Raw genomic sequence first — 27,570 nt, forward strand, 5'->3', positions numbered from 1 at the left:
GACTAGGCTGAGAGGGAAAATGGATCAGCCATGATGAAATGGTGGAGTAGACTCGAAGGGCCAAATGGCCTAATTCTGCTCCTATATCTTATGATCTTATTGCAGTGCCTACTGCAGTGCTCAAGGTTATCAAATTAAATGTCTAGTTTGCTTTTATAACAATTGATATATTTAATTATCATATTCTGAGATGCATAATTATGACACAGATATGATTTTGTGTAGCCAAGTGAAGAGAGTTCCTTCTGATAGTAGTGTGTTCATTAAAATAATCCTGAATGTATTGCATGCATGCGCATTGTGCTTCCATTTGTTTGTTTTGCAGTATACATGATGGGTAATCTAGCATTGATTCTGAAAGTAACTAACCTTCGTTGACAAATACATCTGTAACATGCGCACAGCATCAAATGCTGTGTGAATTTGCAGTGCTATTTAATCTCGGGGGCACAGGCATGTTTCTCATTCTGACTTGCAATCTATTTTTGCTACAATTGATTTACAGAGTAATACATGATTACATACTATTTCCATCACGCAATGAGTCCATTCAGCCCAGTAGATCCATAGCAGAAATCATCCTTCACATGGGCTTTCAGGAACCTTAGGTTATATGACATGAAAATCCATCTTTTCGAAATCCGTTCTCCTCAACATCTACTCTTTTCAGCACATTCCATGTTCTGACACTTTCTGGGTTGTGTTTCCCCTGATTTCCCCAATGGGTTTAATGGTGACTTTACTATAGCCTATAGTTTTGATTTTTCTTTGGAAGTAGAATGACTTTCTTTACATCTTCTCCTTCAAGCCCCGTAATAAACTTAAGAGTTCTGTCATATCTAACTTCATTTGCAATTATTAATAGTGGCTCTGAGCAATTGTGATCTTCTGTAAATAGTTCTGGAATCTGTGACTTCTGGTCTGCTATTGGTGCAGCTGACTGAAGAGGCGGGCGTTGATCATGGTTCAATAATACGTGCAGTCATACCCAGAAACACACTTCCCTCTTCCTCACTGATGTACACCGTGTTCCTCTTCCCCTCTGCGCAACAGGTCAACAGCAGGTGCCATTTCATTGGCTTTTCACTCAATCCTGGTACATCTGGACAGTGAAGATGCTTACATCAGGATGCTCTTCATTGACTACAGCTCTGCATTCAATACTATCATCCACTCAAAATTAATCAATAAGCTCGAAAACTAGGGCCTTAATACCTCCTTGAGCAACTGAATCCTCGATTTTCTCACTTGCAGACTCCAGTCGATTTCGATTGGCAACAAAATCTCTACAATCGTCATCAGCACAGGTGCACTACCTGACAGTGCACTTAGCCCCCGTTCTACTTGCTTTACACTTATGACTATCGGGCTAAGCACAGCTCCAATACCATATTTGACTTTGCTGATGTCGTTGGCTGAATCAAAGGTGGTGACAAATCAGCATATAGAGGGAGATTCAAAATCCACAAGGACAACATTTCACTCATTATCAGTAAGACCAAGGAGCTGATTATTGACTACAGGAGAAAGAAACCAGTCCTCATTGGAGGATCAGAGGTGGAGAGGGGTGAGAAACTTTAAACTCCTCAGTGTTACCATTTCAGAGGATCTGACCTGGGTCCAGTATGTAAGTGTCATTACAAAGAAAGCATGGCAGCACCTCTATTTTCTTAAAGTTTGTGAAGGTATCATCTCAAACTTTGATAAACTTCTGTATATGTGCAGTGGAGAGTTTACTGACCGATTGCATGGCGGCCTGGGTATAGAAGCACCAATGCCCCACAGCGTCCACCTTGGTTAAAGCCCTCCCCACTATAGAGCTCATGTACAAGGAGCTCTGTTGCAGGAAACCGGCATCCATCCTCGAGTATCACCACATCTGTGCCATGCTTTCTTCTTGCGACTGCTGTCAGGAAGGAGGTACAGAAGCCTCAGGACCCACACCCCAGGTTCAGGAACAGTTATTGCCCCTCAGTCACCAGGTGCTTGAACCAGAGGGGACAATTTCACTCAACTTCACTCACCCATCAATGAAATGTTCCCACAACCTATGTGCTTACTTTCAAGGACTATTCATCTAATGGTCTTTTTTTTTGTGTTTGCACAGTTTGTTGTCTTTTGCACATGGGATGTTCAACCATGTGTGTGGTGTACATTGATTGTATGGTGTTTATTTGTATCTACAGTGAATGCCTGCAAGAAAATGAATCTCACGGTTGAATATGGTGACATGTACTGTATGCACTTTGATCATAAGTTTACTTTGAACTTTGATTTGCTCCTTCCACTTTATCTCCACTCGGTCTTGTGTGCACACGTATATGTATGTACAGTATACACACAGACACACAGACTCTCTTACACACAGCCACTCACAGCCACTCAGACTCTCTCACACATAGACACTGTCTCACACGCACAGAAACTCAGGCTCTGTCACACGCACAGACACTGTCACACACACTCTCACACAGACACAGGGTGGGGTGAGGGAGAAACATGAAATGATGAATGGGTGAAATGACTGACCTATGATGACAGAGTCAGAATATGAATGAACAAGTTTTGGTTCACCCCAGGTTGCGACAGGTTTCTGTTCCTGTGAACTGTTCATAATCTGTAGCCTTGAGGCAACCGACAAATCCATCCAGCTAATCTACCAAACACTTGGTCATGTGTATGGGCTTTGTATAAGTTGGCCAATCATAACCTGGGAGGATTTGTACCAATACTGTAGACTCAATAATTTTTTTTATTGTTTCTGACAGATAATCTTTGAAATAACGTTGGAATTGATCGTGGACATTAGGGTAGAAAAACCAGAGGTCCATGTGCCTGTACTCATCAAAGGTGCAGAGGGTTAATAACTTTTAAATTCTTGGGTGACACTATCTCAGAGGACCTGTCCTGGATTCATTATATAAATATAATTGCAAAGAAAGCACAACATTGCCTCTATTTCCTTAGAAGTGTGCAGAGATTTGGTATGTCATCAAAAATTTTGAAAAACTTCTATAGTTGTGGTGGAAAGTGTGCTGACTGGTTGCATTGCAGCCTGGTATGGGAACACCAATGCTTTCGAGCAGAAAATCCCACAAAAGGAGATGGATACATTACGGGCAAAACCCTCCCAACCTTTGAGCACATCTACATGAAACTTTGCTGTAGAAAAATAGCATTGATTATCAAAGGTCCTCACCACACAGGTCATACTCTTTTCCCACTGCTGCCATCAGGTAAAAGGTACAAGTGCCTTGGGACTTACACCAGCAGGTTCAGGAACAGTTGCTACCTCTCAACCATCAGGCTTTTGAACAAAAGGGGATAACTATACTCATTCTATTTCTGGTGTTGCCACAATCGATGGTCTCACTTTAAGGACTGTTTATCTTGTTATTTCATACTCATTAGTTATTGCTATTATTTATATTTGCATATGCACAGTTTGTTGTTCATTGATCCAGTTTACAGTTACTATCCTATAGATTTGCTAAGAATGCCCACAGGAAAAAGAATCTCAGGGTTGTATGTGGTGACATGTATGTACTCTGATAATAAATTTTACTCTGAACTTCGTAATTCTATTCCTTTGTAGTGGCAGTAGCGAGGGGACATTGGACAAATTATTACCTCCTGTGACCAATACTCTGTCGCCAAGAAAGCGAAGCACAAGCCAATGCAAATCTGAGCCACCACTTCTAAGAACAAACAAACGGACAATTTATACGGCAGGACGGCCTCCATGGTACAATGAACATGGAACTCAGTCCAAAGAAGCATTTGTTATTGGTAAGCATTTGCAGAATTGGACTTAGAATATTTATGTTTGAAAATATTTTTGCAATTGTTGTCACTTAATCTGTAATAGTCCTTGCTGAATACTATTTGGAATCCCAATTGTTAGTTTGATCCTGATAGCCACAGCTTAGAAAAAACTAATTTCCCAACATCAGTTTGAACTTGAGGTAGTTGTTGAAAACATTGGGCATTCCAGTACCTGTCTGATGCTGTTTAACCCAATGATTTCTTCTAGCGACACAAGAGAAACTGCAGATGATGGAGATCTGGATTAACATACGTAAGATGCTGATGATCTCAATAGGTCAGGCAGCATCTATAGAGGGAATTCATGAACCCATCTGATCCACCTGATCAGTGATATCCCCTATGCGCTAACCTTCCCTCCTTGCCTTCTCTGTTACTGAAAACTAACCGTCCTGCCAAACAGTCTCAGCCGAAACATCGACTGTACTTTTTCCCATAGATACTGCCTGGCCGGTTGAGTTCCTCCAGCATTTTGTGTGTGTTGCTTGGATTTCCAGCATTTGCAGATTCCCTCTTCCCAGTTCTGTTGAAGGATCCCATATCTGAAACATTAAGCACTTCCTTCTTCGACGAATGCTGCCTGACCTGCTGAGTGCTTCCAGTGTTTTCTCCTTTTGTTTAAGCTTTCAGGCCTCTGTAGGTTTCTTTATTTCCTCTGTCTTGCAAAGTTGTCACTGACTGTATTAAAACCTGCGTGGATGTGTGTGTGCCTACAAAAACTTGCTGTACATTCCCAAACCAAAAGCCATGGATGAACCAGAATGTTCGTAGTCTGCAGAGGGCTAGATCTGTGGCATTCATGTCTGGCGACCCAGATCTATATAAGAAAACCAGGTATGACTTGTGGACGGCTAGTTCAAGAGCCAAGAAACAATTCTCAGAGAGGCTAGGGGTGACTTCGGATGCATGTCAACTCTGGCATACAAAGCAAAATTCATCATCATGAATGGCAACGATGCTTCACCACTAGACGGGCTTAGTGCCTTTTATACTCACTTTAAAAGGAGAATTAAACCACAGCTATGAGGATGCCTGCAGCATCCGATGACCTTGTGATCTCTGCCTCAAAGGCCAATGTCAGGCTGTCTTTCAAGAGGGCACTGATAGAGTACCCTTGCAAGGCAGCAGGGCCCAATGGAGTACCTGGTAAGGCTCTGAAAACCTCTGCCAACCAACTGGTGGGGTTATTCAAGGACATTTTCAATCTCTTACTGCTACAGTCAAAGTTCCCGCCTGCTTTAAAAGGGCAACAATTATACCAGTGCGCAAGAAGAGCAGCGTGAGCTGCCTTAACGACTGTCATCTGGTAGCACTCACATCTATGGTTGTGAAATGCTTTGAGGGGTTGATCATAGCTAGAATCAACAACTGTCTCAGGAAGGACCTGGACCCACTAAAATTCACCTATCGCCACAGTAGGTTGCAGCAGACGCTATCTTAATTGCTCTCCATGGGGGCTTAGGTCACCTGGACAATGCAAATACCTATGTCAGGAAGCTGTTTATTCACTATAGCTCAGCATTTAACACAATCATTTCTGCAGTCCTGATCGAAAAGCTACAGAACCTGGGCTTCTGTACCTCCCTCTGGAAGTGGATCCTCAACTTCCTAACCAGAAAACCACAACCTGTGTGGATTAGAAATAACATCTTCACCTCGCTGACAATCAGCATTATCGCACCACAGGGATGTGTGCTTAGCCCACTGCTCTACTCTCTACGCCCATGACTGTGTGGCATGGCATAGCTCAAATGCCATCTATAAACTTGCAGATGATACAACCATTGTTGGCAAGATGTCAGATTGTGACGAAAGAGCATACAGGAGTGAGATACACCAGCTAGTTCAGTGGTGTCATAAGAACCACCTTGCCCTTTTCTCATTAATACCATTGGGAAGGAGGTATAAAAGTCTCAAGGCACACACTCGGTAATTCAGGAACAGCTCCTTCACCTCTGCTATCTAATTTCTAAATGGACATTGAACCCATGAATACTACCTCACTACATTTTTTATTTCTGTTTTTTTTTGCATTACTTATTTCTCTTAACTATTTAGTAGATATACACACACACACTTAATGTAACAGTTTATTTCTCTTAATTTATTTAGTAGATATACACACACACACACTTAATGTAACGGTTTATTTCTCTTAACTGTTTAGTAGATATACACACACACACAATGTAACAGTTTATTTCTCTTAACTGTTTAGTAGATATACACACACACAATGTAATGGTTTATTTCTCTTAACTGTTTGGTAGATATACACACACACACAATGTAATGGTTTATTTCTCATAACTGTTTAGTAGATATATACACACACACACACAATGTAACGGTTTTTTCCTCTTAATTTATTTATCATGTATTTCATTGTACTGCTGTAGCTCCTGACATATGCCGGTGATATTAAACCTGATTCTGATTGGAAGGTTTTGGAGGCCATCCCTTCTCCTATTCAAATTGTTTGTGAATCAGAAAGACGTTCAGTTTCATGTCAGGCTCATCCTGTACACCAAGCCTCATAGGACCTGCATTTGACAAAATTTATTTTACCGTCACTTCCTAATTTCAGGCAACATTAAAGCAGCCTCGAACTGTAGTGTGTGTAAACTGCTGCATGAAAACAAATGTTTAGTATCATGTGATATATACAAACAGTAAACCCATAAGTCTTTTTTTAGAATCAGAGTCATGTTTGTTATCACTGACGTAGGTCATGAAACTTGTTGTTTTGTGGAACAATACAGCGCAATAAAGAAAAATTACTATAAGTTCCAGTAAGAAATGTATAAAAATAAATAGTGAGGCAGTGCTCATGGACAGCTCAGAAATCTGATGGCAGAGGGGGAGAAGCTGTTCCTAAAATGTTGAGGGTGCATGGACAGGATCCTGTACCTCCTCTGTGATGGCGGTGATGAGAAGGGGACAGGCCTTGGATACCGAGTATCCTTAATGATGGAGACTGCCTTCTTGAAGCATCACTTTTTGAAGATGTCCTTGATGGTAGGGAGGAGAGTGCCCATGATGGACCTGGTTGAGTCTACAACCCTCTGCAGTTTTTTTTCCTGTGCACTGGAGCACAGCGTTGAGTGCAAGGTTGAAGTTGCGACACCACTCATTCAGCCAATGACAGTCAGGTTTTGCCGACAACAGTAGTGCTCATACTTCTGACATTGATTCCCAAGTTTAATATTTAATTAGAAATGAACAACTTTTTACCGTAGGTTTTACCTGTTTTCACTTGAATGTAGAAAGTTTAAATATAAAAATATAAAAACTAGAAAGTTCAAGTTTCACTCTATCATCACACACTTATTTAAAATAATATGCAAATACAGTAACTAAACATAAGAATTTGTTTGGTTATTTGGGAAGATCTGACCAACAAAGTATCCATAACAAGCCACAACATTAAACTCTTCTCAGAATGAGCATTGAATGTCAGAATCAGAACCAGGTTTATAAGCACTGGCATGTGACATGAAATTTGTTAACTTAGCAGCAGCAGTTCAATGCAATACATAATCTAGCAAAGAGAGAGAAATAAATAAATAAATAATAAATAAACAAGTACATCAATTGCGTATATTGAATAGATTTTTAAAAAAATGTACAAAAACAGAAATACTGTATATTAACAAAAGTGAGATACTGTCCAAAGATTCAATGTCCATTTAGGAATCGGTTGGCAGAGGGGAAGAAGCTGTTCCTGAATTGCTCCGAGTGTGTGCCTTCGAGCTTCTGTACCCCCTACCTGATGGTAACAGTGAGAACAGGGCATGCCCTGGGTGCTGGAGGTCCTTTCAGCGACACCGCTCCCTGAAGATGTCCTGAGTACTTTGTGGGCTAGTACCAAAGATGGAGCCTGCTAGATTTACAACCTTCTGCAGCTTCTTTCGGTCCTGTGCAGTGGCCCCTCCATACCAGACAGTGATGCAGCCTGTCAGAATGCTCTCCACGGTACAACTGTAGAAATTTTTGAGTGTATTTTTTTGACACGCCGAATCTTTTCAAACTCCTGTTGAAGTATAGCCGCTATCTTGCCTTCTTTATAACTACATCAATATGTTGGGACCAGGTTAGGTCCTCAGAGATCTTGACACCCAGGAACTTGAAGTTGCTCACTCTCTCCCCTTCTGATCCCTCTATGAGGATTGGTGTGTGTTGCTTCATCTTACCCTTCCTGAAGTCCATAATCAGCTCTTTCGTCTTACTGATGTTGAGTGCCAGGTTGTTGCTGCGGCACCACTCCACTAGTTGGCATATCTCGCTCCTGTACGCCCTCTTGTCACCACCTGAGATTCTACCAACAATGGTTGTATTGTCAGCAAATTTATAGGTGGTATTTGAGCTATGCCTAGCCACACAGTCATGTGTATACAGAGAGTAGAGCAGTGGGCTAAGCACACACCCGAGATGCACCACTGTTGATCATTGGCGAGGAGAAATGTTATCACCAATCTGCACAGGTTGGTGAACTTTAAACCAAGAAATTGTTGAAGATAGCCATACATCTTTGCAGCATCAGGTAAAGTCTGAATGGGTGATTTTTCTATTGACATAAATCATCCACAACACTCTTTTTAACACTAACAGAATTGTGAAAGATTCTGCTGTTTGTCCTTAGAGAGTGATTGAAAGAAAATTCTTGAATACAAGCAGATGAAAGCATTTTCCTTATAATTAAAAAAATTAGATTGTGCATAGTGTTGGCTTCCTCTGCAAAACTAATTAGCTTTTGGAAGCTTGTAAGTTGAAATATTCATTCATAGTTATCACATATTCATAATTTAGAATTGTGGTTAAATATTCCCAAACACGGGTGCTGGTGGATGTCAAAGGAAAACCAGGCTTTTCCCAGAATGGCTGAAAGAACCACACAATGACAAGGATGTCGGACTTAGGAGGGTATTTTCAGAGATGTAAGAATAAGCGAGGAGTTCTCCAATCAGAACTCAAAGCTGCTTATTCCTTGAATTCTCTGGAATGGGATGAGAAGGTTATTATAAGGAAATGTGTCTTTTTTCAGTGTTTCAGAAAGCTGGCAACTACATTTTGTGCTTTTTTTTTAGGATTGTGTGGAGGCAGTGCTTCAGGCAAAACGACAGTGGCCAGAAAAATAATCGAAGCTTTGGATGTGCCCTGGGTTGTCCTCCTGTCTGTGGACTCCTTTTACAAGGTACATATACTTATGACTCAGATATTGTAGTTATTTCATTAGTTGCTATTGTAGAGAAGGAATTACTTAATTGGTGAATCATTCAAATAGTAAGCTAAAAGTTAAAGAAGTTGAAATTTTGATTCTACTTTGAATTCTCATTGGGACAAGTTGGTCCATTGCCTCCTGCTGCTGCTCTCAGATTGGAGGAGAAATGCCTCATATTCCACCCGGGTAAACTCCAACCAAATGGCATGAATATTGATTTCTCTAACTTTCGGTAATTTCTTCCCCCTTCCCATTCTGTATTGTTCAATTCCTCTTTCCAGCTCTCTTCTTACCTCTTCTGCTCACCTGCATCTTGAACTCCTACCCCTCTCCCCAATTTCTTATTCTGGCTTCCTCCCCATTCCTTTCCAGTCTTGATGAAGGGTTTTCTGCAAGAAACAGTGTCAGCTGTTTGTTCCTCTTCATAGATGCTGCCTGACCTGCTGAGTTCCCCTGAGTTACAGAAAAGTTTCCTAGATGATTGTACTTTCTTGTCTAGACTTAAGAGTCCTTAATTTCTGTAATTTATTTTATGTGGATATTTACTGAGTTAAATTATAGGTAAAGCATTAGCAATGCATATTTTGTGATTAGTAAACTCAGCACTGAGCTTCAAGCACTGGAATCCTAATTTGTAGTTGTGTATGGGGTAAACAAGTGTATCACCCTGTTAACATTCTCATATAATATTATAAACGTTGTTTCTTCCCTTGCAATGCGTGCTGTATCTATTCCTACAACTGTTGAGCAATTTAAAAATGTTTTATATTTGCACTTAGATTCTCACAAAAGAACAACAACAGCGAGCTGCCAACAATGAGTATAATTTTGACCATCCCGATGCTTTTGACTTTGATCTCATTGTGTCTACTCTAAAGAAATTAAAACAAGGGAAAAGTGTGAAAATTCCAGTGTATGATTTTACAACACACTCAAGGAAGAAGGAATGGGTAAGTACAATGTGATATGGAAACAATGGACGAGGATTAAGAACTAATTGCAGCATTGCCAGTTACATGAGAATTTAGACAACAATAAAGAAAGGAAATTAAAATTGATAATTCTTGCGAGACGCAGACCATCGTGTTCCAAATTATTCCATGCATTCCATAACAGTAATGGAAAATTCAGAGTATGTAACCAGGAATGAGAGACTTTGGTTACACAGAAATTCATCCTTTGAGTTACTTGGGCTTAATAAACATCAGAGCTCTGAGCAGTTCCTCTTTTCTCCACGTTGATTATTATTCCTTCTGTGTAAATAAAGTGATTGGCTTAGAAATATAGAGAATTTTTCTACTGGAGCAGTGAAAATGGAAGTCAAATAAAACATTTCAAACCTTTTGAAGGATTTTGTGAAGGAGGACTAATCAGTAATAAGGTTCATAAAGTCAGGATTATGACTAAAAGAATTAAAGGGAGATTCGAATTTGTGCAAGAGTTTCCTGATTATTGGAAGTATTTATTCTGTATTGTGGTCATTGGAGTAGATGTAATAATGTAAATTGAGTTAAAATTAGATAAATATTCAACTTTTTATTAAATGTATCATGATAGAATACAGGCAAATAGCAGGACAAATCCATTAAAGCAAGTATTTTCAGCAGAAGAGTTAGCATCAACATAGTTTCCTTCTGTGGTACTTATATAAATCCAGGATTTAGGTTGCTGATATTAATTCACTTTTGAACTCTATTGAATGTAATGTAAACAGGTTAACTTGTGTCATATTTTTGCAATGAACAGCAAAAACATTTTTACGTTTTATAATTTGCATTTATATAGTCCTGGAATACGCTTCGCTTTCACTAATTTGTCCAGGTCACTGGTTCTGCTTTGTAGAAACTATTTGGAGTATAAGTATGATCCTCCAAGTATTAAAAAGTGAATCTCCTTCCTTCCCTCTGCACCATACCAAACATATACCATAAAGTCAATGAAAAACATATATAAATAATTAACACCTGTGGCATCAACGATATTTAACAAACCTTCAAATATATATCTAATATCTTACTACTTTGGTTCAGTTAAATATGATTAACAAAGTATGTTATGGTGGAAGGCTCGGACATTGTAACTTTTATGATTAAAAGGGAGAGAATCCGGAGTTGTGTAGAAAAGTTTAGTACTATTTCTATGTTCACTATTTACAAATTATTTTATCCTTTTGCTACAATGGGATGGAAATTTCAGGTAAAAATGTTAAGTATTTTCTACACTAATATTTCTAATTTAATTCTATACTTGTCACACCCTTCCATAAACTCAGTTGTGGAATTAGTTAAGGGGGATTTGTTTATTGAGTTAAGGTGAATCAGCAGCAAGACCTAATATCATGAACACTCTGAGCACCAAAGAGACAGATCATTGGCTGAAACTCATTATCACAATAAGAGGGTGTAATTTGGGTGTGGAGGGTAAGTCTGAGGAATGAGGGGAAAGTTCTATTCAGCGGGAATTGTGTATCCATCGATAATTTCATCAGATAAGAATGACAGTCCAATTGATCTAATCAAATGTGATATCTATAACCACCCTCGATACGTCACCTGAATTGGCCATATGGTTATAATTATTTCTTTGCTGCTACAAACTGATTTATTTTCTGCATCCTTTCCTCAGAAAACATTATATGGAGCCAGTGTGATCATATTTGAAGGTATAATGGCTTTTGCTGATAAAGAATTATTGAAGGTAAGTATCAGTATTTGGGAAAAAGGGAAAATAGGAAAATGCAACTCATTCTGATTTCCAGTGAAAAATGTACAGTGTAATCCCAGTGTGTGCTCAAAGTTATCAGCCCGTTGGCCATATAAAGTTTTAACTTTGCATTTTGTTGGCATTAAGCTGTTTATGCCGATCCAGCTATCCAAAATCAAGGCAGGATTCTCCCAATGGGTAACGTGGTCAGTAGGTGGGGAAGAGGAGAGATGAGGTCAAGTAGAGTGCAATTGTGTGCACACTAAAGCAACACCCTGTGTTGTTGTGGAATCAGCCAGAGTACTTTAGAGACTTTATGACTTTAAAATCTTTGTCTGTGGTCAAACCCCGACATGGTCTTACTCCTTCTAGCCTCTCTGAGAGTGTCCAATCTCTCGTGTCCTCTGAAATCCATGTACACCTTTAACACTGGCAGGGTTTTCAAAACTGGTATCAGCCTTGCATGTAGAGACTTGCTATTGGCAGCAAGTTGTATCCAAGCCCTGTCCTGTCATCTCAGTCAGTTGTTAAGGGGGAGAGACTGTGCCACAGGGATCATGCGTGCCTTCTGTGCAGATATATGCTCAGTGGTGACCTTATTAGGTACTCCTGCTTGTTAATGCAAAATCTAATCAGCCTATCATGTGGCAGTAACTCAATATGTACAGTAAAAGCAAGCAGACATGGCCAAGATGTTCAGTTGTTGTTCTGACCAACTTCAGAATGGGGAAGAAATGTGATCTAAGTGATTTTGACCATGGAATGATTCTTGGTGTCAGACGGGGTGGTTTGAGTATCTCAAACTGCTGATCTCCTGGGATTTTCACACACAACAGTCTCTAAAGTTTATAGAGAATGGTGTGATTAAACAACAAACATCCAATGAGTAGCAGTTCTATGGGCGAAAATGCCTTGTTAATGAGAGAGAGGTGAGAGGTGAAAGGCCAGACTAATTCAAGCTGACAGGAAGTTGACAGTGACTCATGTTATCTGCATGTTACAACAACAGTGTTTAGAGAGCATGTCTGAATGCACAACATGTAAAATTTTGAAGGAGATAGGCTACAGGAGCAGAAAGCCACATCAGGTTCCTCTCCTATACTTAATTACAAATGAGAAAATCTGCAGATGCTGGAAATCCGAGCAACACACACAAATGCTGGAGGAACTCAGCAGGCCAGGCTACATCTATGGAAAAAAGTACACTCGATGTTTTGAGCCGAAACCCTTCAGCAGGACTGGAGAAAAAAAATCTGAGGGGTAGATTCAAAAGGTGGAGGCGGGGATAGAGAACACAGTATATGACCCCAACAGACTCACAGGTGAAGTGTCGCCTCACCTGGAAGGACTGTTTATCCATCACCATTGATCTCTCTCCTGGCACTTACCCTTGCAAGCGGAACAGGTGCTACACCTGTCCCTACACCACGTCCCTCACTACCATCCAGGGCTCTAAACAATTCTTTCAGGTGAGCTGACACTTCACCTATGAGTCTGTTGGAGTCATGTACTGTGTTCGGTGCGCCTGGTGTGGCCTTCTGTATATCGGTGAGACCCGACATAAATTGGGAGACTACTTTGCCGAGCAGCTACACCCTATCTGACAGAAAAAGTGGGATCTCCCAGTGACCACCCATTTTAATTCCACTTCCCATTCCCATTCCCATTCCAATATGTCCATTCGTGGCCTTCTCCACTACCGGGATAATGCAAGGTGGTGTTGGAGGAACAACACCTTGTATTACGATTGGGTCGTCTCCAACCTGATAGCATGAACATCGATGTTTCAAACTGCCGCTAATGCCTCCCATCCCCCTTCCCTCCTTCACCATTTTCCATCTCCTTTTCCCTCCCTCACCTTATCTCCTTACTTGCCATCAACTCCCTCTGGTGCTCCTCCTTCCCTTTTTTCTGTCTTCCATGGCCTTCTGTCTCTTTCACCAATCAACTTCCCAGCTTTTTACTTCATCCCTCCCCCTCCAGGTTTCACCTACCACCTGGTGTTTCTTTCTCCCCTCCCCCACAGCTTTCAAATCTACTCCTCACCTTCTTTTCTCCAGTCCTGCCGAAGGGTTTCAGCCTGAAATGTCAACTGTACTTTATTCCATATATACTGCCTGGCCTGCTGAGTTCCTCTAGCATTTTATGTGTGTTGCCTCTACTTAATTAACTGGCTGATGTGTGTATATTCTAATTAATAAAACCAATTGGTATTTAACAGCAGACACTAAATTAGAATCCAACATTTTATTGTTTTATTTAATATTGTAAATGCTGATTACAGCACCATCTACTGACAAAGTCATTGGCACACTTATAAATTGTGAATAAAAATAATGAAAGCAATAATCATGATATTTAAGTTTTCGCTCTATTGTACCAAGGTTGTCATCAGCCATTCCTCAAATCGACAGCTTAACTTCTTTTCAATTACAATACAGAAACACAACTATCTGTTCAGTCAAGCCTGAAAGCACATACCACCAGGCTCAAGGACAGCTTCTATCTCACTGTTATCAGACTCTTGACTGGACTTCTTGTATGATAACATAGACTCTTTACTGCACTATCTGTCTCATTATGACCCTGCACTTTATCATTTAGAGCACTGCTCTTTTTCAGTAGCTTTTGCACCTTATTCTGCATTGTTCTTGGTTTACTTCATTCCACCTTAGTGCACTGTGCATAATTTGATCTGTATGAACAGAATGCAAGGCAGGCTTTCCACTCTATCTTTGTACATGACAATAATAAACTCATACCAATTCAACAACTGCAACTCACACCTGCTATCCCCTGTCTGTGCTTTTTAAAAATGTGTAAATTTAGCATTATCATTTAGGAATCTATCAGTATCTATTGGCTCTACATTGGCTGCATCATGATTCTTAAATATTAGAGTAAGCAGAGTCCAACTTGTAGTCTGCTTAAAGAGGCAGGTTATTGTTGGCTGTAACACATGACCTTAATACCCAGATCAACGTCCACACATGCTGTAAATCTTAACAATTTGTTAAGTTCCCCTTAGACAACTAAAATGACAACCTGCTAAGATATTATTGAAGTGTAGCACAGTAGAAAAAAATGGCACCTGTACCATTCTGCTTTGGGAGGGAATCAAATTAGTTTTATAGTGTTTGGAGAATGTTATAATGTCACTAGCTTAGAACCAGTCTGTTAGTACAATATTGATAAATAAACAAAAAGATTATTTTTATTTGTGGTGATCAAATTAATCACACAAGCATTTTTTTGTTATCTCAGCTCCCAAGAATGAATGTCAATATTTGTATTATCCAGTTTTCAGATTTCTTGAAAGGTTACATTTTTTATTTTCCATGCAAGAGATGTATCTTCTAAAAAGCTGATTTTGTTTGCAGAACATGAGCCTGGCTATTTGCTCAAGATGTTTTTTTGTGGTTGCAGCTGTTGGACATGAAAATCTTTGTAGACACGGATTCAGATATTCGATTGGTACGACGCCTACGCAGAGATATTGCTGAGCGGGGGCGTGACATTGAAGGAGTTATCAAGCAGTACAGCAAATTTGTCAAGCCATCATTTGAGCAGTTCATTGAGCCAACAATGCGCCTGGCAGACATAGTTGTTCCACGAGGTAAAATCTATCAGATGCAGCATTATTTTAATGTATGAATTTCTTTAGTGTTCATTGAAAACCACCCTCAAGTTTTTCAATACATATAAAGTCAGTTAAAATCATGCAGGAATTCCATTATCCTTTTTAATATGATATTTTAACAATCATGGTGTGTTAAGTTCTTAAATTTACAAGTAACTAATTGTTGTCTCCTTTGTTCTACTCTCTCATATCATTTCACCTGTGTTAACAGACTTAAAATAAGTGGGCTAATGCTGGTGTTAATGTGGCAGTGATTTTTATAATACCCTGTTGGAAATCATCATCTTTATCAAGTCAGCAGCATATGTACAGTTGCAGCTGTACATATGGTGACATCACAAGGCACTTTAGCAAATGTCAGATGCTGAACAAGAAAGGCAGGGATGCTTGGTAGGCCAACATCTAAGAAAAAGGCATTTTGGAAGCTTTGAGGTGGAACATAATGTCATAAGTGGTTGAAGATGGTGCAACAGCAAATAAGATATAGGCTGGTGGAGAACAGGGACTAGAGGAGGACTAAGAGTTTTTGAAGTTTGGTCACGAACAATGTAATTGTCTTGACCTAACAAAGCAGTAGCCTTGATGGAACAACTTCAGAATAAAGTTTATTATAATATTGAGCCTGTAATATTGCTGAATGTGTACATCCAGCAACTGTACATTGCAATTATCAACTGCTATATTTTGCAAGCTCTCATATTCAAATAACTGTGACTGGTGAAGGATGAACGAACACATTGAATGCAAAGCTTGGGAAACCCAGTTAAATATTTCTAAAATTTTTGTAATATAAAAATGAGTTTTTCACCAGCACTTTTACATCAAAATATTTAAACCCTGTCTGTAGGCAACAGGAAGAATGTAGTTGTTTTTAAATTGAATCTTACTTTGTGACATAATGCAGTCTAGACTTGGAAGTACCTGAGGAAGAATTTTGTTTCTGTGTTAAAGTAACATACCAGACCAAACCAACATCTATTTCAATATCAAATGGTAAAAGTTCACCCCAACTTCAAATTGACTTGTTAATTTTATTTTTGAAAACCACTACACCTGATTGGGAGCTGTGGCATGCAGACCTGAAGATCAGAAGTGCAGCTAAGTAATCCTCCAGTCTGCATTTCTGCTGCCTCCTGAACACCACAGTGATGATTACAGAGTAATTGAATAAACCGTAATACATCCCTTTTTAATTATGGCAAGAACAAATTTAACTTATCTTCCTGTGTGTTGTATTTGGTTTGCATCCAATTTAAATTTAAATTTTCTTATTAAGAGAGCTGGCAAGAATCTGGAATAAACAGAATTTTCTAGCCAAGAGTATGTTAGGGGTATTTCACCTGTGTCATTGACCAGAGCAGAAGATCAAGATCGTATCTGAAATCCTTTTATGAAAGGCTTTTAATTGTTGCTTTCTGTGCATTTATTGGATATTTTTATTTTAATTACATGGAGAGATGGAAAAATTCATTCTCAATTCATATCAGTCCACATCCACTTGCAACAACCTATTTAAATGGATTGAATTCAGCAAAATGTGTGGAAACTCAGTCATTTTAAATAAAGCCACTGATTTATCTTTGGCCCCTGGCAATACTTTTTAGTTAATATTGATCTATTTTGTTCAATGCAACTTTTGATCTACGGTAAATAGTTATTGGTAAAACTGAGTTGCAGGCATTTTCTACCGGTGGGAATGCTTGTTCATTTATTGTGTGCTTAAAGGATTTGTTACATTTAGAGTCTTTTGACAGCTACATCATGTGAATTTAATCCTGATTATTGGCTGGCAGTTTTGTCTCTATCCCTGATTATTATCGAAAACATTGCTCTTAAGTTTGACTTGTTGAATCATGTATCAGTGTAACCCTTAAGGTTGCTTTTTCCCGCCTTTATAATGTTGCCTGACCCCATTTGTGCCTCATTCATCCCTTTGTTACATCTGGTGGTAATAGTGGTCTGAATGAGGCACGAGAGGGGTGCTGCTATTTTATGTGCTTCAGAACAACCTCCATCCTTCTACTCTATAAACTGCAGTTATTTAGAAACTCTTCTTGAGCTTTAAGCTGCGGTGCTTTGTTAAAATGGGGAAAGTAGTTTCATACATCTGTGCTGAAACCCTTACTTTTTTCGTCTCTATTCTTGACCTTGCCATTTTTCTCTTGCCTGTATAAATTTGAAACCATCGGTCTGAGCTATTGGTGTCTCATTGTATGGTACTATTTCCCTGTAATTTTTTGGGGGTTAAATAACATACCCCTTTTAAAATTCTCACTTATTCAAATGTTTCCATTGTTTGCTCCTCATCTCCTTCAATTGCCCTCCAACATATCTGTACTCTTCCAAATTTGACTTCCATATCATCTCCAAATTAATCTACCAGTGGTGCCAAGATGTAACTTCTGGCATTCAATGAGATCTCTTTCTTGTAGAAGACTTCTCAATACCTAGCTCTTTGATTAAGCTTTCAGGCATCAGCTTTGTGGCTTTGTTTGATGCAGGTACAGTATTGTGTGAAGTGTCTTGGGATGCTTTGATCTGACAGAGTTGTCACATAAACACAAATTGTTATTTTTGCATCAATAGCCCGGTTTTACCCTTATCCATGCAAAATGTTTCCCATATGGTGCAAAATCAGGTAATTACACTCACGTAGAACAGTTTAATTATTTAATAAAATAAAATGCACATTACTGATGGACAATTTGAGACTTTGATTGCATTGTACTGTAGCTCTGTAGGACATACAGCATTCAGTCAAAAGTTGTTTTTGGAAATATCAAAGATTATTTTTAACACGCAATACCATTATTGTCCTTGCACTTAATGCTGTATCTATTGGTTTTATCTTCAGGAGGAGGGAATATGGTAGCCATCGACTTAATAGTCCAACATGTCCATAGTCAGCTGGAGGAGGTAAGTAGAATATATTTAGTGCAACTTTCTCAAAAGATCAAAAGATACTCTGAAATTATTTATTGTAGATATGGTTTAATGTGTTAAATTATAGATCATTACAACTAGCTACAACCTGACCTTGAGTCCTCTTAACTGGAGATCATCACACAGAAATGTTTCACATAAAAATAAATCTACTGCTTTTCTTTTGCATTTAGCAAGGGGAGTTTTAAGAATGAAGTCAAATAACTACAACGCAATCCGAATCCGAGAGGCTTTGCTTACTGATACACTTATTTTGCATGCACCAGAATCTGTAACGCTATCACTGCCATGTTCTGTTTGAGTACAAAGCAAGTTTTATTTTGCTTTCACTGGATTCCTTTATGTGTTTTGTTCCTATTATTCACATGTTGATTGTTGTTTCCCATTATAAACTTAAGCTGGTGGAAGTACAAACTGAAGTATACTATATGCAAAATGCATAGATATTTTGAATACAATTGTCATTGCAAAAGGACGCTGGTGTAATGTATAAGATGGCCCTTTTTAATGTCTGACCTTAAAATGCTACTAATTTCTAAGCTTAATTTTTTTGCTTATTTGCAATACATGCAACCAGAAATCTAATGCCTCACTTGATTTGGAGGAGGGTGTGATCAAACTTATGTTAAATCCCTTGAAGTATACCGTAAGCTTGTTGTTCATGAATGTTCTTGTGAAAGCAATGACTCTTCATCTCACGAGTTGAGGAAGAATGCATTTCACAGTCTTTAGTTAGACTTCTTGAAAATCAATTTCTTTTGGGGTTCGATAGGTCTTCTGATGGGAAGTGTTTAGTACATGACCCTAATTGAAAACATCTCTTAAGTTTTCAGCTGGCACCAGAGATGCCACTATAGTGGCACACACTTGCATCTTTTCTAGGGGTGCAATGCTAGAAGGCAGCCATAGGCGTGATGCCAATAAAATTACTTGGACTGTGACCTTAAAACTCTATTCCTATTTTGTGTCAACTACCAACCACTGACATTGCAGCAGATAGTTTTCAGAACCAAGATCCTCTGAAAGTGACAAGGTTGTAATGGAAACAGTTTGGCAGATCTCGTTTTGTTTTGTGTAGCTTGATAGGAGACTGATTCTTTGCATGTTCCTGGCTTGAATGTTAGGTGCAAGAGATAGCATATTAGATTTTAACGCTACTTACTTGATTTATAGAAAATGTATAGCCAGAATTGTCTTATGCTAAAGTACTACAATAAAACTCAGTACTATGGAGCAATCACTTAAAAACTCAACTGAAACGAACACAAGATGAGAAACTTGTGTAGTCCATAATGATTACTTGGGTAGCCAATATAAATGAGGCTGCTATCAATTCTGGCTAATATCCCTCGTGGGAGATAAACCATCCAGTTGTTAAAGAACATTTGATTTCCCCAAACAGGACAGTGTGTTTCCCCAGTGGGGAAGCATTTGCATTAATTTGCGTCTTCTGATTCAATTCAGTTGACGGCTCATTTCTAGTTAAGCTACCTATTATTTCAGCACTGTGGGTTACTGTGAGGAAAGTTCCCTCCAATATCATAAAGTTCTGTGTTGTCAGACTTGGAGGAAGAGAGTTCATGCAGCCTAAACTATCTTTCAAATGAAATTTCTTTCATGTCAGTTTAAGATGGATATAGCATACAAAATGCTATGGTGAGGAAATACTTGCTAACTTCTCACACATGAATAAACTGCCTCATGATATTCATTATTTATTGTATTTGCTGAAACAGTTTTTTTTTAAAAAAACGTGCCAACAAAAACGACCACAGAATGAGTGCCTTAGGTGTTGAATTTTCACTTTTTGCATTGATTGATAGAAAATAGTCATTTGGAAAATATTGCAAACACCCTTCATATTCATATTAATATTTTATTGTCTTATAATTTAAGATATGCGTCAAATGCTGGATTTCTGGTTTCATGCTTGGATTAATTTGCATACTATTGTCTTAACTCGCCCAAATATTTTTTAAGATATGAATGTCAATACACAATAAAGTGATTTAATAACCAGCTGATTAAGTGAAGCATAATAAAGAATGAATTAGAATTCCTATTTTATCGATTTTGTTTCAAATTCAAATTAATATAAAACTACACAAATTTCCATAGTTTACTGGTAATATTACATTGATAATTTTAATTGGTCTTAAAATTGGCATCCTGTCTATATCATACTTTTGGGATCCAGTATTATATCAAGTATTGACAAAATTAGAAAGAGTGTCACTCTGATAGTGTAGCATTCTAGTGCTTGCGTGCTACAGAGATTAACAGTTGATGGGTTTGGTGGAATAAAATGTGGTTTGTAGTGTTAAATTTTCATTCAGTATATGCTGACCTTTATGCATATACCTTGAAGTTACAGCTTTGCTACGTGGTAACTTTCATTCATTTCGTGCTTTTTTGATTTTTTAAAAGAACTTTGCGATAGACATCAAAGTCTTCATTGTTAATTCTCACCTCTTGAATGAAAATACAGGTAGATGTCAAATAAAAACAGCATCATTGAGGTGGTTTACCTTGCACTAATGATGCTAGTACAAACTCATTGTATGTTCAACCCATTTCAGCAATTGTAGATCATTAACTAAATTTCCATTGCATTGTAGAGGTGCCTTACCTGACCTTTTGACTGCTGAATTTCCATTGTCAATTATATCAGAGAAGCTTTTTCTGTCACGTTTTAGTTCTGTTGAATTATAAATTTATTGAAATTTACAGAATGTATAGCACTTTGTGTCAATAATTGTTTTTAAACTGCATAGCTGATGGTTAGATATTTCCCCGCATTACACCAATGTAGTTATTTAGTAAGCATGTCAGTATTTTTAATTAGTTTAGAGATTTCTGCAGATATTTTTCAATTAATTATGCAAATATTTTGACCTAATTATGCAGATTACATTTTTGGTATCAGGTGAACGAGTCATAAGGAAATGTTCAACAAATTGGGCAATTCTTCTCAAACAGAAGAAGATAAAAGGGGCTTTGTGAGGTACATAAGATTCTGTGTAAATTGGAAATGGTAAATCCTGAATTCTGCTTACAGAGGAAGGCATGACTAAAGGTAAAGAAGGGGTTTGGGTTTGGACTGCTTTAAGATTGGCTAGCAACTATTTACTAATAGCCGGACTATTGTGAAGTTAGGCATATTCTGAAGTGGACAACTGCTGCAATAGGTAAAGAATGATGTGCAAGTTTCACTGCAAAAATAAGCTAGAGGGGAACAACAATCTTTCATATTTTGGAAGAATTAATAATTAATTCTTATTAATTATAAATATTAATTTGGAACTAATAGTGGAATTGAATGTATCTACAGCATATAAACAGATAGAGTGAGAGGGAATTTTCAAAGAGATCTGAGCTTGGTACCTGGAACTCACTATTAAAGGAGGTAGTGGAATCAGGTACAATTGCTACACGTAGGAGGCATTTAGACAGATAGCAAGGCACAGAAGGATATGACAGTAATGTGAGCACATGGAATCAGTATACAGTAGATGATCAAAACATGGGCATGAATAGTATAGGATGAAGGACTGTATGACTGGCTCAATCATTTTGAAATTGTGACACATGTTAAAATTTCCTGTGGCTCTATATATAAAAATGTGATAAGTTGCTAGGAGTTTATTATAACAGATTTATTTTAAATTGTAAGTATTTCCTGGTTTAAAAATAATTAAAATACAAACTTATTATAGTGCATGAAAATCAGTCAATGTTTGTATTTGTCACAATCTTAAAAGAAAAAAGTTCCTATTGCTTGGAACAAGTAAGGTTGCTTGCTGTTACTATAAAGCTAGAGGTATTGAATGAATAGAAATTGTCACAGAACTTTGAGAATTTTTTTCCTTTTTGAGGCATCACTCCTTGAAGATGACCTGGATACTATGGAGGCTAGTGCCTGTGATGGAGTTTACAATTCTCTGCATTTGCAGCTTATCAGTTAAGGATGAATGACTATTGCTGATACCACTGCAATGTTCTGAGAAGTGAAAGATCTAGTATTGCTTACTTTAAACTGGGTTAATAATAAAGTGACATGAGATGAATAAATTTATTACCCTCTTCAGTTGCTGTAGAATACTTATCAGCTTATCACTGAAGCCCTGTTTGCTGATGACTGTGCCCTCATGGCCCACCAGGAGAACCACCTACAGACGACTGTCGACAAGTTCTCTGCAGCCTCAAAGCTGTTCGGCCTGCCAATCAGCCTCGGTAAGACGGAAGTACTCCTACAACCTGCACCAAGCAGTCACCCTCCTCAGCCATGCATCACCATCGACAGCACTGTCTGAAGAATGTGGAGAGCTTCAAGTATCTAGGAAGCACCATCTCCAGTGACGGATCCCTTGACAAAGAGATCATAGCAAGGATCCAGAAAGCCAGCCAGGCACTCAGGAAATTCCGTGTCAAAGTTCTGGAGCACGAGGACACTCAGCTTTCGACCAAGCTCTGGGTGTACAAGGCTGTGGTCCTCACCTCTCTCCTGTACGGCTGCGAAACCTGAACCCTGTACTGCAGGCACATCAAACAGCTGGAGCAGTTTCACATGCACCGTCTGCAGTCAATCATGAGGATTCAATGACAGGATTGAATCACCAACCAGGAAGTCCTTGACAGAGCCAACAACACAAGCATTGAGACAAGGATCCTCCAGGTCCAGCTACGCTGAACTGGCCCTGTAATCCGCATGGGTGAAACAGGAATCCCCAGGCAGCTGCTCTACAGTGAGCTTGAGCATGGCAGTCGCAATCAGGGTTGCCCCAAAAAAAGATTCAAAGACGATCTGAAATCGTACATCAAATGGGCAGACCTCCAGCCTCGACAACTGGAGGAGTCCGCAGCCAACAGGGCTGCGTGGTGCGCCCTGACCAAAAAAGCTGCATCTGACTTTGAGGATGACCGAAATCAGCGCCTTGCAGCAGCTAGAGACTGATGCCACAAAGCTGTGTATGCATCTGTTCTAACAACCGCCATTCCATGTCCAACCTGCAACCGCGTGTGTGCTTTGGCCTTCGGCCTCCGGCCTCCGAAGCCACATGCATATCCACGGATGACTGCACAATGTCTAGTCTTCCTCGGACCCCGAGAGACAACCACCAATAATTGAAATGTTGCTAAAGCCCTCCACTGCCACACCTTAGCCTAATCTTTATATCATATTGTATATCCCCAAATGATTTCAGGCCCTCCCTGAAGCTTTTGCTGGATTCCTGAAGTATACAAATTGAACTTTAAATCATTGATTATTATCATAGGAACAACATGAGTTTTGTTGAAATGTGTATTTGGGATGTGGGCTTTGCCGGTAATCCCCATCTCTATTACCATTTGATATTTGTCCTTGAACTGGTGGTGAGTAGCAACTTTGAACTGCTGCTGTCCATGGACTTTAATTATTGATTAGTTAGCTTACTAACTTAAAACCATCCTGCAAGGAAGATTGCACTATTGTTTGAAGAACCATGTGCAAGTTTAGATGCTGAATGTGTTTAGTTTTCACAGTGCAGCACCATCTAGTGTCAGACGCAGATATTAGGCATTTCCTTCCTTTTGTTTATTTGCCGTGTATATTTGCTAATTTTATTGCATTATTTGTTTGCATCTAGTGTTACTATCAACAGAGTAGTAATGAGGAAGTGAAATGTTGTAGTGTTGCAAGTATATGTAGTGGTGCTCTCTGAACACGTGGGAAGTGCAAGTGGGTCTGAGGGTTTGGCTCTCGTCCCAGTCTTATCTACTGTGTAGTCAATATCTATTGATGTGCCAACCAATAGATTGGAGGGGTGGTAGGATAAGACCAACGGTGCATTTTTCAGCAAAAACCAAAGCAAACAGGATTTATTTATAAACACGAGAAAGTCTGCAGAGGTTGGAAATCCAAAGCAACACACACGACATGCTGGAGGAACTCAGCAGATCAAGCAGCATCAAGGGAAATGAATGAACAGTTGACGGTTTGGGTCGCGACCCTTCTTCAGGACTGAGAAGGACGCCAGAATATAAAGGTGGGATTCTGGCATCTTCCCTCTTTCTTGTCAGTCCTGAAGAAGGGTCTTGGCTGGAAACGTCAACTGTTTATTCATTTCCATAGATGCTGCCTGATCTGCTGAGTTCCTCCAGCTTTTTTGTGTATGTTGCTTAGGGTTTATTTATAGACAATTTAGTGTGTCTGTAAATTATTCTGACGTAACAACTGTTGCAGTTGCAGTGGTTACTCTGGAATGATTGCTAAGTATCAAGCATAATTATTTCTCCTCTGGCTGGAACAATAGTGTTACTAGATGCAACTACCTTTTTTTTTGTGTGTAACCAGATGTTGATGCCTTCTGACCTTCCTGTCCTTCATGGTTTTGACTCTGGGAGAGATCAGAGCTGAGGCGTAAAGAGCACTGGGAGGATAGAAAGATTTGATTAAGTATTTCATTGACCTTCCAGGACTGCCAGGCAGACACTGGTAAATCAAAAGCAATATCTCATGAATGCGGGAAATCTGAAATAAGAGGGAATGCAGGAAACACACAGCAGATTAGTCAGCAGCCGTGAAGAGAGGAAACCTAGTTAAAACTTGAAGTTGATGACTTTTCCTCTGCCATGATGGTAAGATTATATTACCTCGCATGTGCCAATAGTTCCTGGAACAAGATGGTCAAGGTTTCCTCTACAGTGTTCCAAAAGAAACATTGCAGGTGGAACCTCTATAACAGAAGTAAAAGTCAGGTGTATCAGTACTATAGTGGAGTAAAGGGAATTAGAGGCATGAGAGAAGAGTTGGCCAAAACTGATTGGAAAAGAACACTGGCAGGGATGACGGCAGAGGAGCAATGGCTGGAGCAACTCTAGGAGCAATTTGGAAGGCACAGTATATACACATCCGAAAGGAGAAGAAGTACTCTAAAGGCAAGATGGAACAACTGGGGCTATCAAGAAAATTCAAAGCCAAAATAAAAGCCAAAGAGAGGGCATATAAAGGTATCCGTTAGTCTTGTGAGACCACGGATCTGCGCCTGGAAAGTCTTCACTCTGCAGGGCGCAGGCCTGGGCAAGGATGTATAGAAGACCAGCAGTTGCCCATGCTGCAAGTCTCCCCTCTCCAGAACACCAATGTTGTCCAAGGGAAGGGCATTAGGACCCATATAGCTTGGCACCAGTGTCATCGCAGAGCAATGTGTGATTAAGTGCCTTGCTCAAGGACACAACACACGTTGCCTCGGCTGGGGCTCAAACTCACGATGTTCAGGTCGCTAATCCAATGCCTTAACCACTTGGCCACATGCATATAATAGAGGGAAAATTGGTGGGAACTTAAAGGATTGGGAAGCTTTTAAAAACCAACAGAAGGTAATTAAAAAAAGTTGGTAAGATAAAGATGGAATATGAGAGTAGGCTAGCCTATAATATTAAAGAGGATAACAAAAGTTTCTTCAGATACATAGAGTGTAAAAGTGAGGCGAGAGTGGATATCGGACTGCTGAAAAACTATGTTGGAGGGGTAGAAGTAGGGGACAAGGAAATGGAAGATGAACTGAATAAGTATTTTGCACCAGTCTTCTTTGTGGAAGACACTAGCAGTATGGTGGAAGTTCAAGGTGTCAGGGGTCATGAGGTTTGTGAAGTTACCATTACTAGAGAGAGGATTCCTGGGAAACTGAGAAGTCTGAAAGTAGGTAAGTTGCCTAGATCACAAGATGTACACCCCAGGCTTCTGAAAGAGGTGGCTGAAGAGATTGTGGAGGCATTAGTAATGATCTTTAAAGAATCACTATTTTCTGGATTGGTTATTGCAAATGTCACTCCACTCTTCAAGAAGGGAGAGACGCAGAAGAAGGAAATCTATAGGCCAGTTAGTTGACCTCAGTGGTAGGGGAAAATGGTGGAGTCATTTGTTAAGGATGTGGTTATGGAGTACTTGGTGACACAGGACAAGACAGGACAAAGCCAACGTGGTTTCCTCAAGGGAACATCTTGTCTGACAAATCGTTTGCAATTCTTTGAAGAAACAACAAGCAGGATAGGCAAAGGAGAATCAGTTGATGTTGTGTAGTTGGATTTTCAGAAGGCCTTTGACAAGATGCCACATGTGAGGCTGCTTAACAAGCTACGAGCCCATGGTATTACAGGAAAGAATCTGGCATGGATAAAGCAGTGGTTGATTGGCAGGAGGCAAAGAGAGGGAATAAAGGTAGCCTTTTCTGGTTGGCTGCCGGTAACTGGTATGGTCCACAAGGGTCTGTGTTAGGACTGATTCTTGTTACATTATATACAAGTGATTTGGTTGATGGAATTGAAGGCTTTGTTGCAAAGTTTCCAGATGATATAAAGATAGCTGGAGGGGCAGGTAGTTTTGAGGAAGTAGAGAGGCTACAGAAGGACAGACAGATTAGGAGAATGGGCAAAGAAGTGGCAGATGGAATACAGTGTCAGGAAGTATATCGTCATGCACTTCGGTGGAAGAAATGAAAGTTGATTACTTTCTAAATGGAGAGAAAATACAACAAAAAACCTGAGGTGGAATGGGACTTGGGAGTGCTTGTGCAGGATTCCCTATAGGTTAATGCATACAAAATGCTGGAGGAACTCAGCAGGTCAGACAGCATCTATGGGAAAAAAAGTACAGTTGATGTTTTGGGCCTAGATTCCCTAAAGGTTAATTTGCAGGCTGAGTTTGTGGTGAGGAAGGCAAATATAAAGTTGGCATTCATTTCAGGAGGACTAGAATATAAAAACAAAAATGTAATGTTGAAAATTTATGAAGCATTGGTGTGAGAGTTCTTTTGGGCCCCTTAGAAAAGATGTGCTGAAACTGGCGAGGGTTTAAAAGAGGTTCACGAAAATGATTCCAGGTTTGAATGGCTTGTCATATGAAGAGCGTTTGATGGCTCTGGGCCTGTATTCACTGGAATTCAGAAGTATGAGAGGTGACCTCATTGAAACTATTGAATGAGAAAGGCCTTGATGGGAACTCAAGGACTCCATATAATACAGTATTTGTATAACTAACCTTGTTTTCATTAGGGAAAAAGCAGGTTTTAGGAGGACATGTCAGTAATGTGTAAAATAATAGAGATAATTGGTATCATAATCTGCTTACTGTTGATGTGTAAGACCTTTAAATATGCCACTGCATTGATCACTGCATTAAAACTAAACAACTATGTTGCAATAGAGCTGAATATTGCACTTGTATTTAATCAATTTAAGCGTCAAGCCAGATTGAAAA

The 27,570-nt window shown here is 39.3% G+C and overlaps 1 protein-coding gene across 4 annotated transcripts in view; it reads left to right on the top strand.

Annotated features, from left to right (window-relative positions):
- The window catches only part of LOC140186645 (uridine-cytidine kinase-like 1), a 129,524-nt gene that overhangs the window by 60,211 nt on the left and 41,743 nt on the right, over positions 1–27,570 (top strand). For all 4 annotated transcript variants that reach the window (XM_072241054.1, XM_072241046.1, XM_072241074.1 and 1 more), the window contains 6 exons: positions 3,596–3,789; positions 8,913–9,019; positions 9,826–9,996; positions 11,672–11,743; positions 15,176–15,365; positions 18,244–18,305. In XM_072241054.1, coding sequence (XP_072097155.1) covers positions 3,596–3,789; positions 8,913–9,019; positions 9,826–9,996; positions 11,672–11,743; positions 15,176–15,365; positions 18,244–18,305 — 796 coding nt within the window. The remainder of the gene's footprint in view (positions 1–3,595; positions 3,790–8,912; positions 9,020–9,825; positions 9,997–11,671; positions 11,744–15,175; positions 15,366–18,243; positions 18,306–27,570) is intronic.

The sequence above is a fragment of the Mobula birostris genome, chromosome 2 (assembly GCF_030028105.1).
Source record: "Mobula birostris isolate sMobBir1 chromosome 2, sMobBir1.hap1, whole genome shotgun sequence".
Classification (NCBI taxonomy): Eukaryota; Metazoa; Chordata; class Chondrichthyes; order Myliobatiformes; family Myliobatidae; genus Mobula; species Mobula birostris.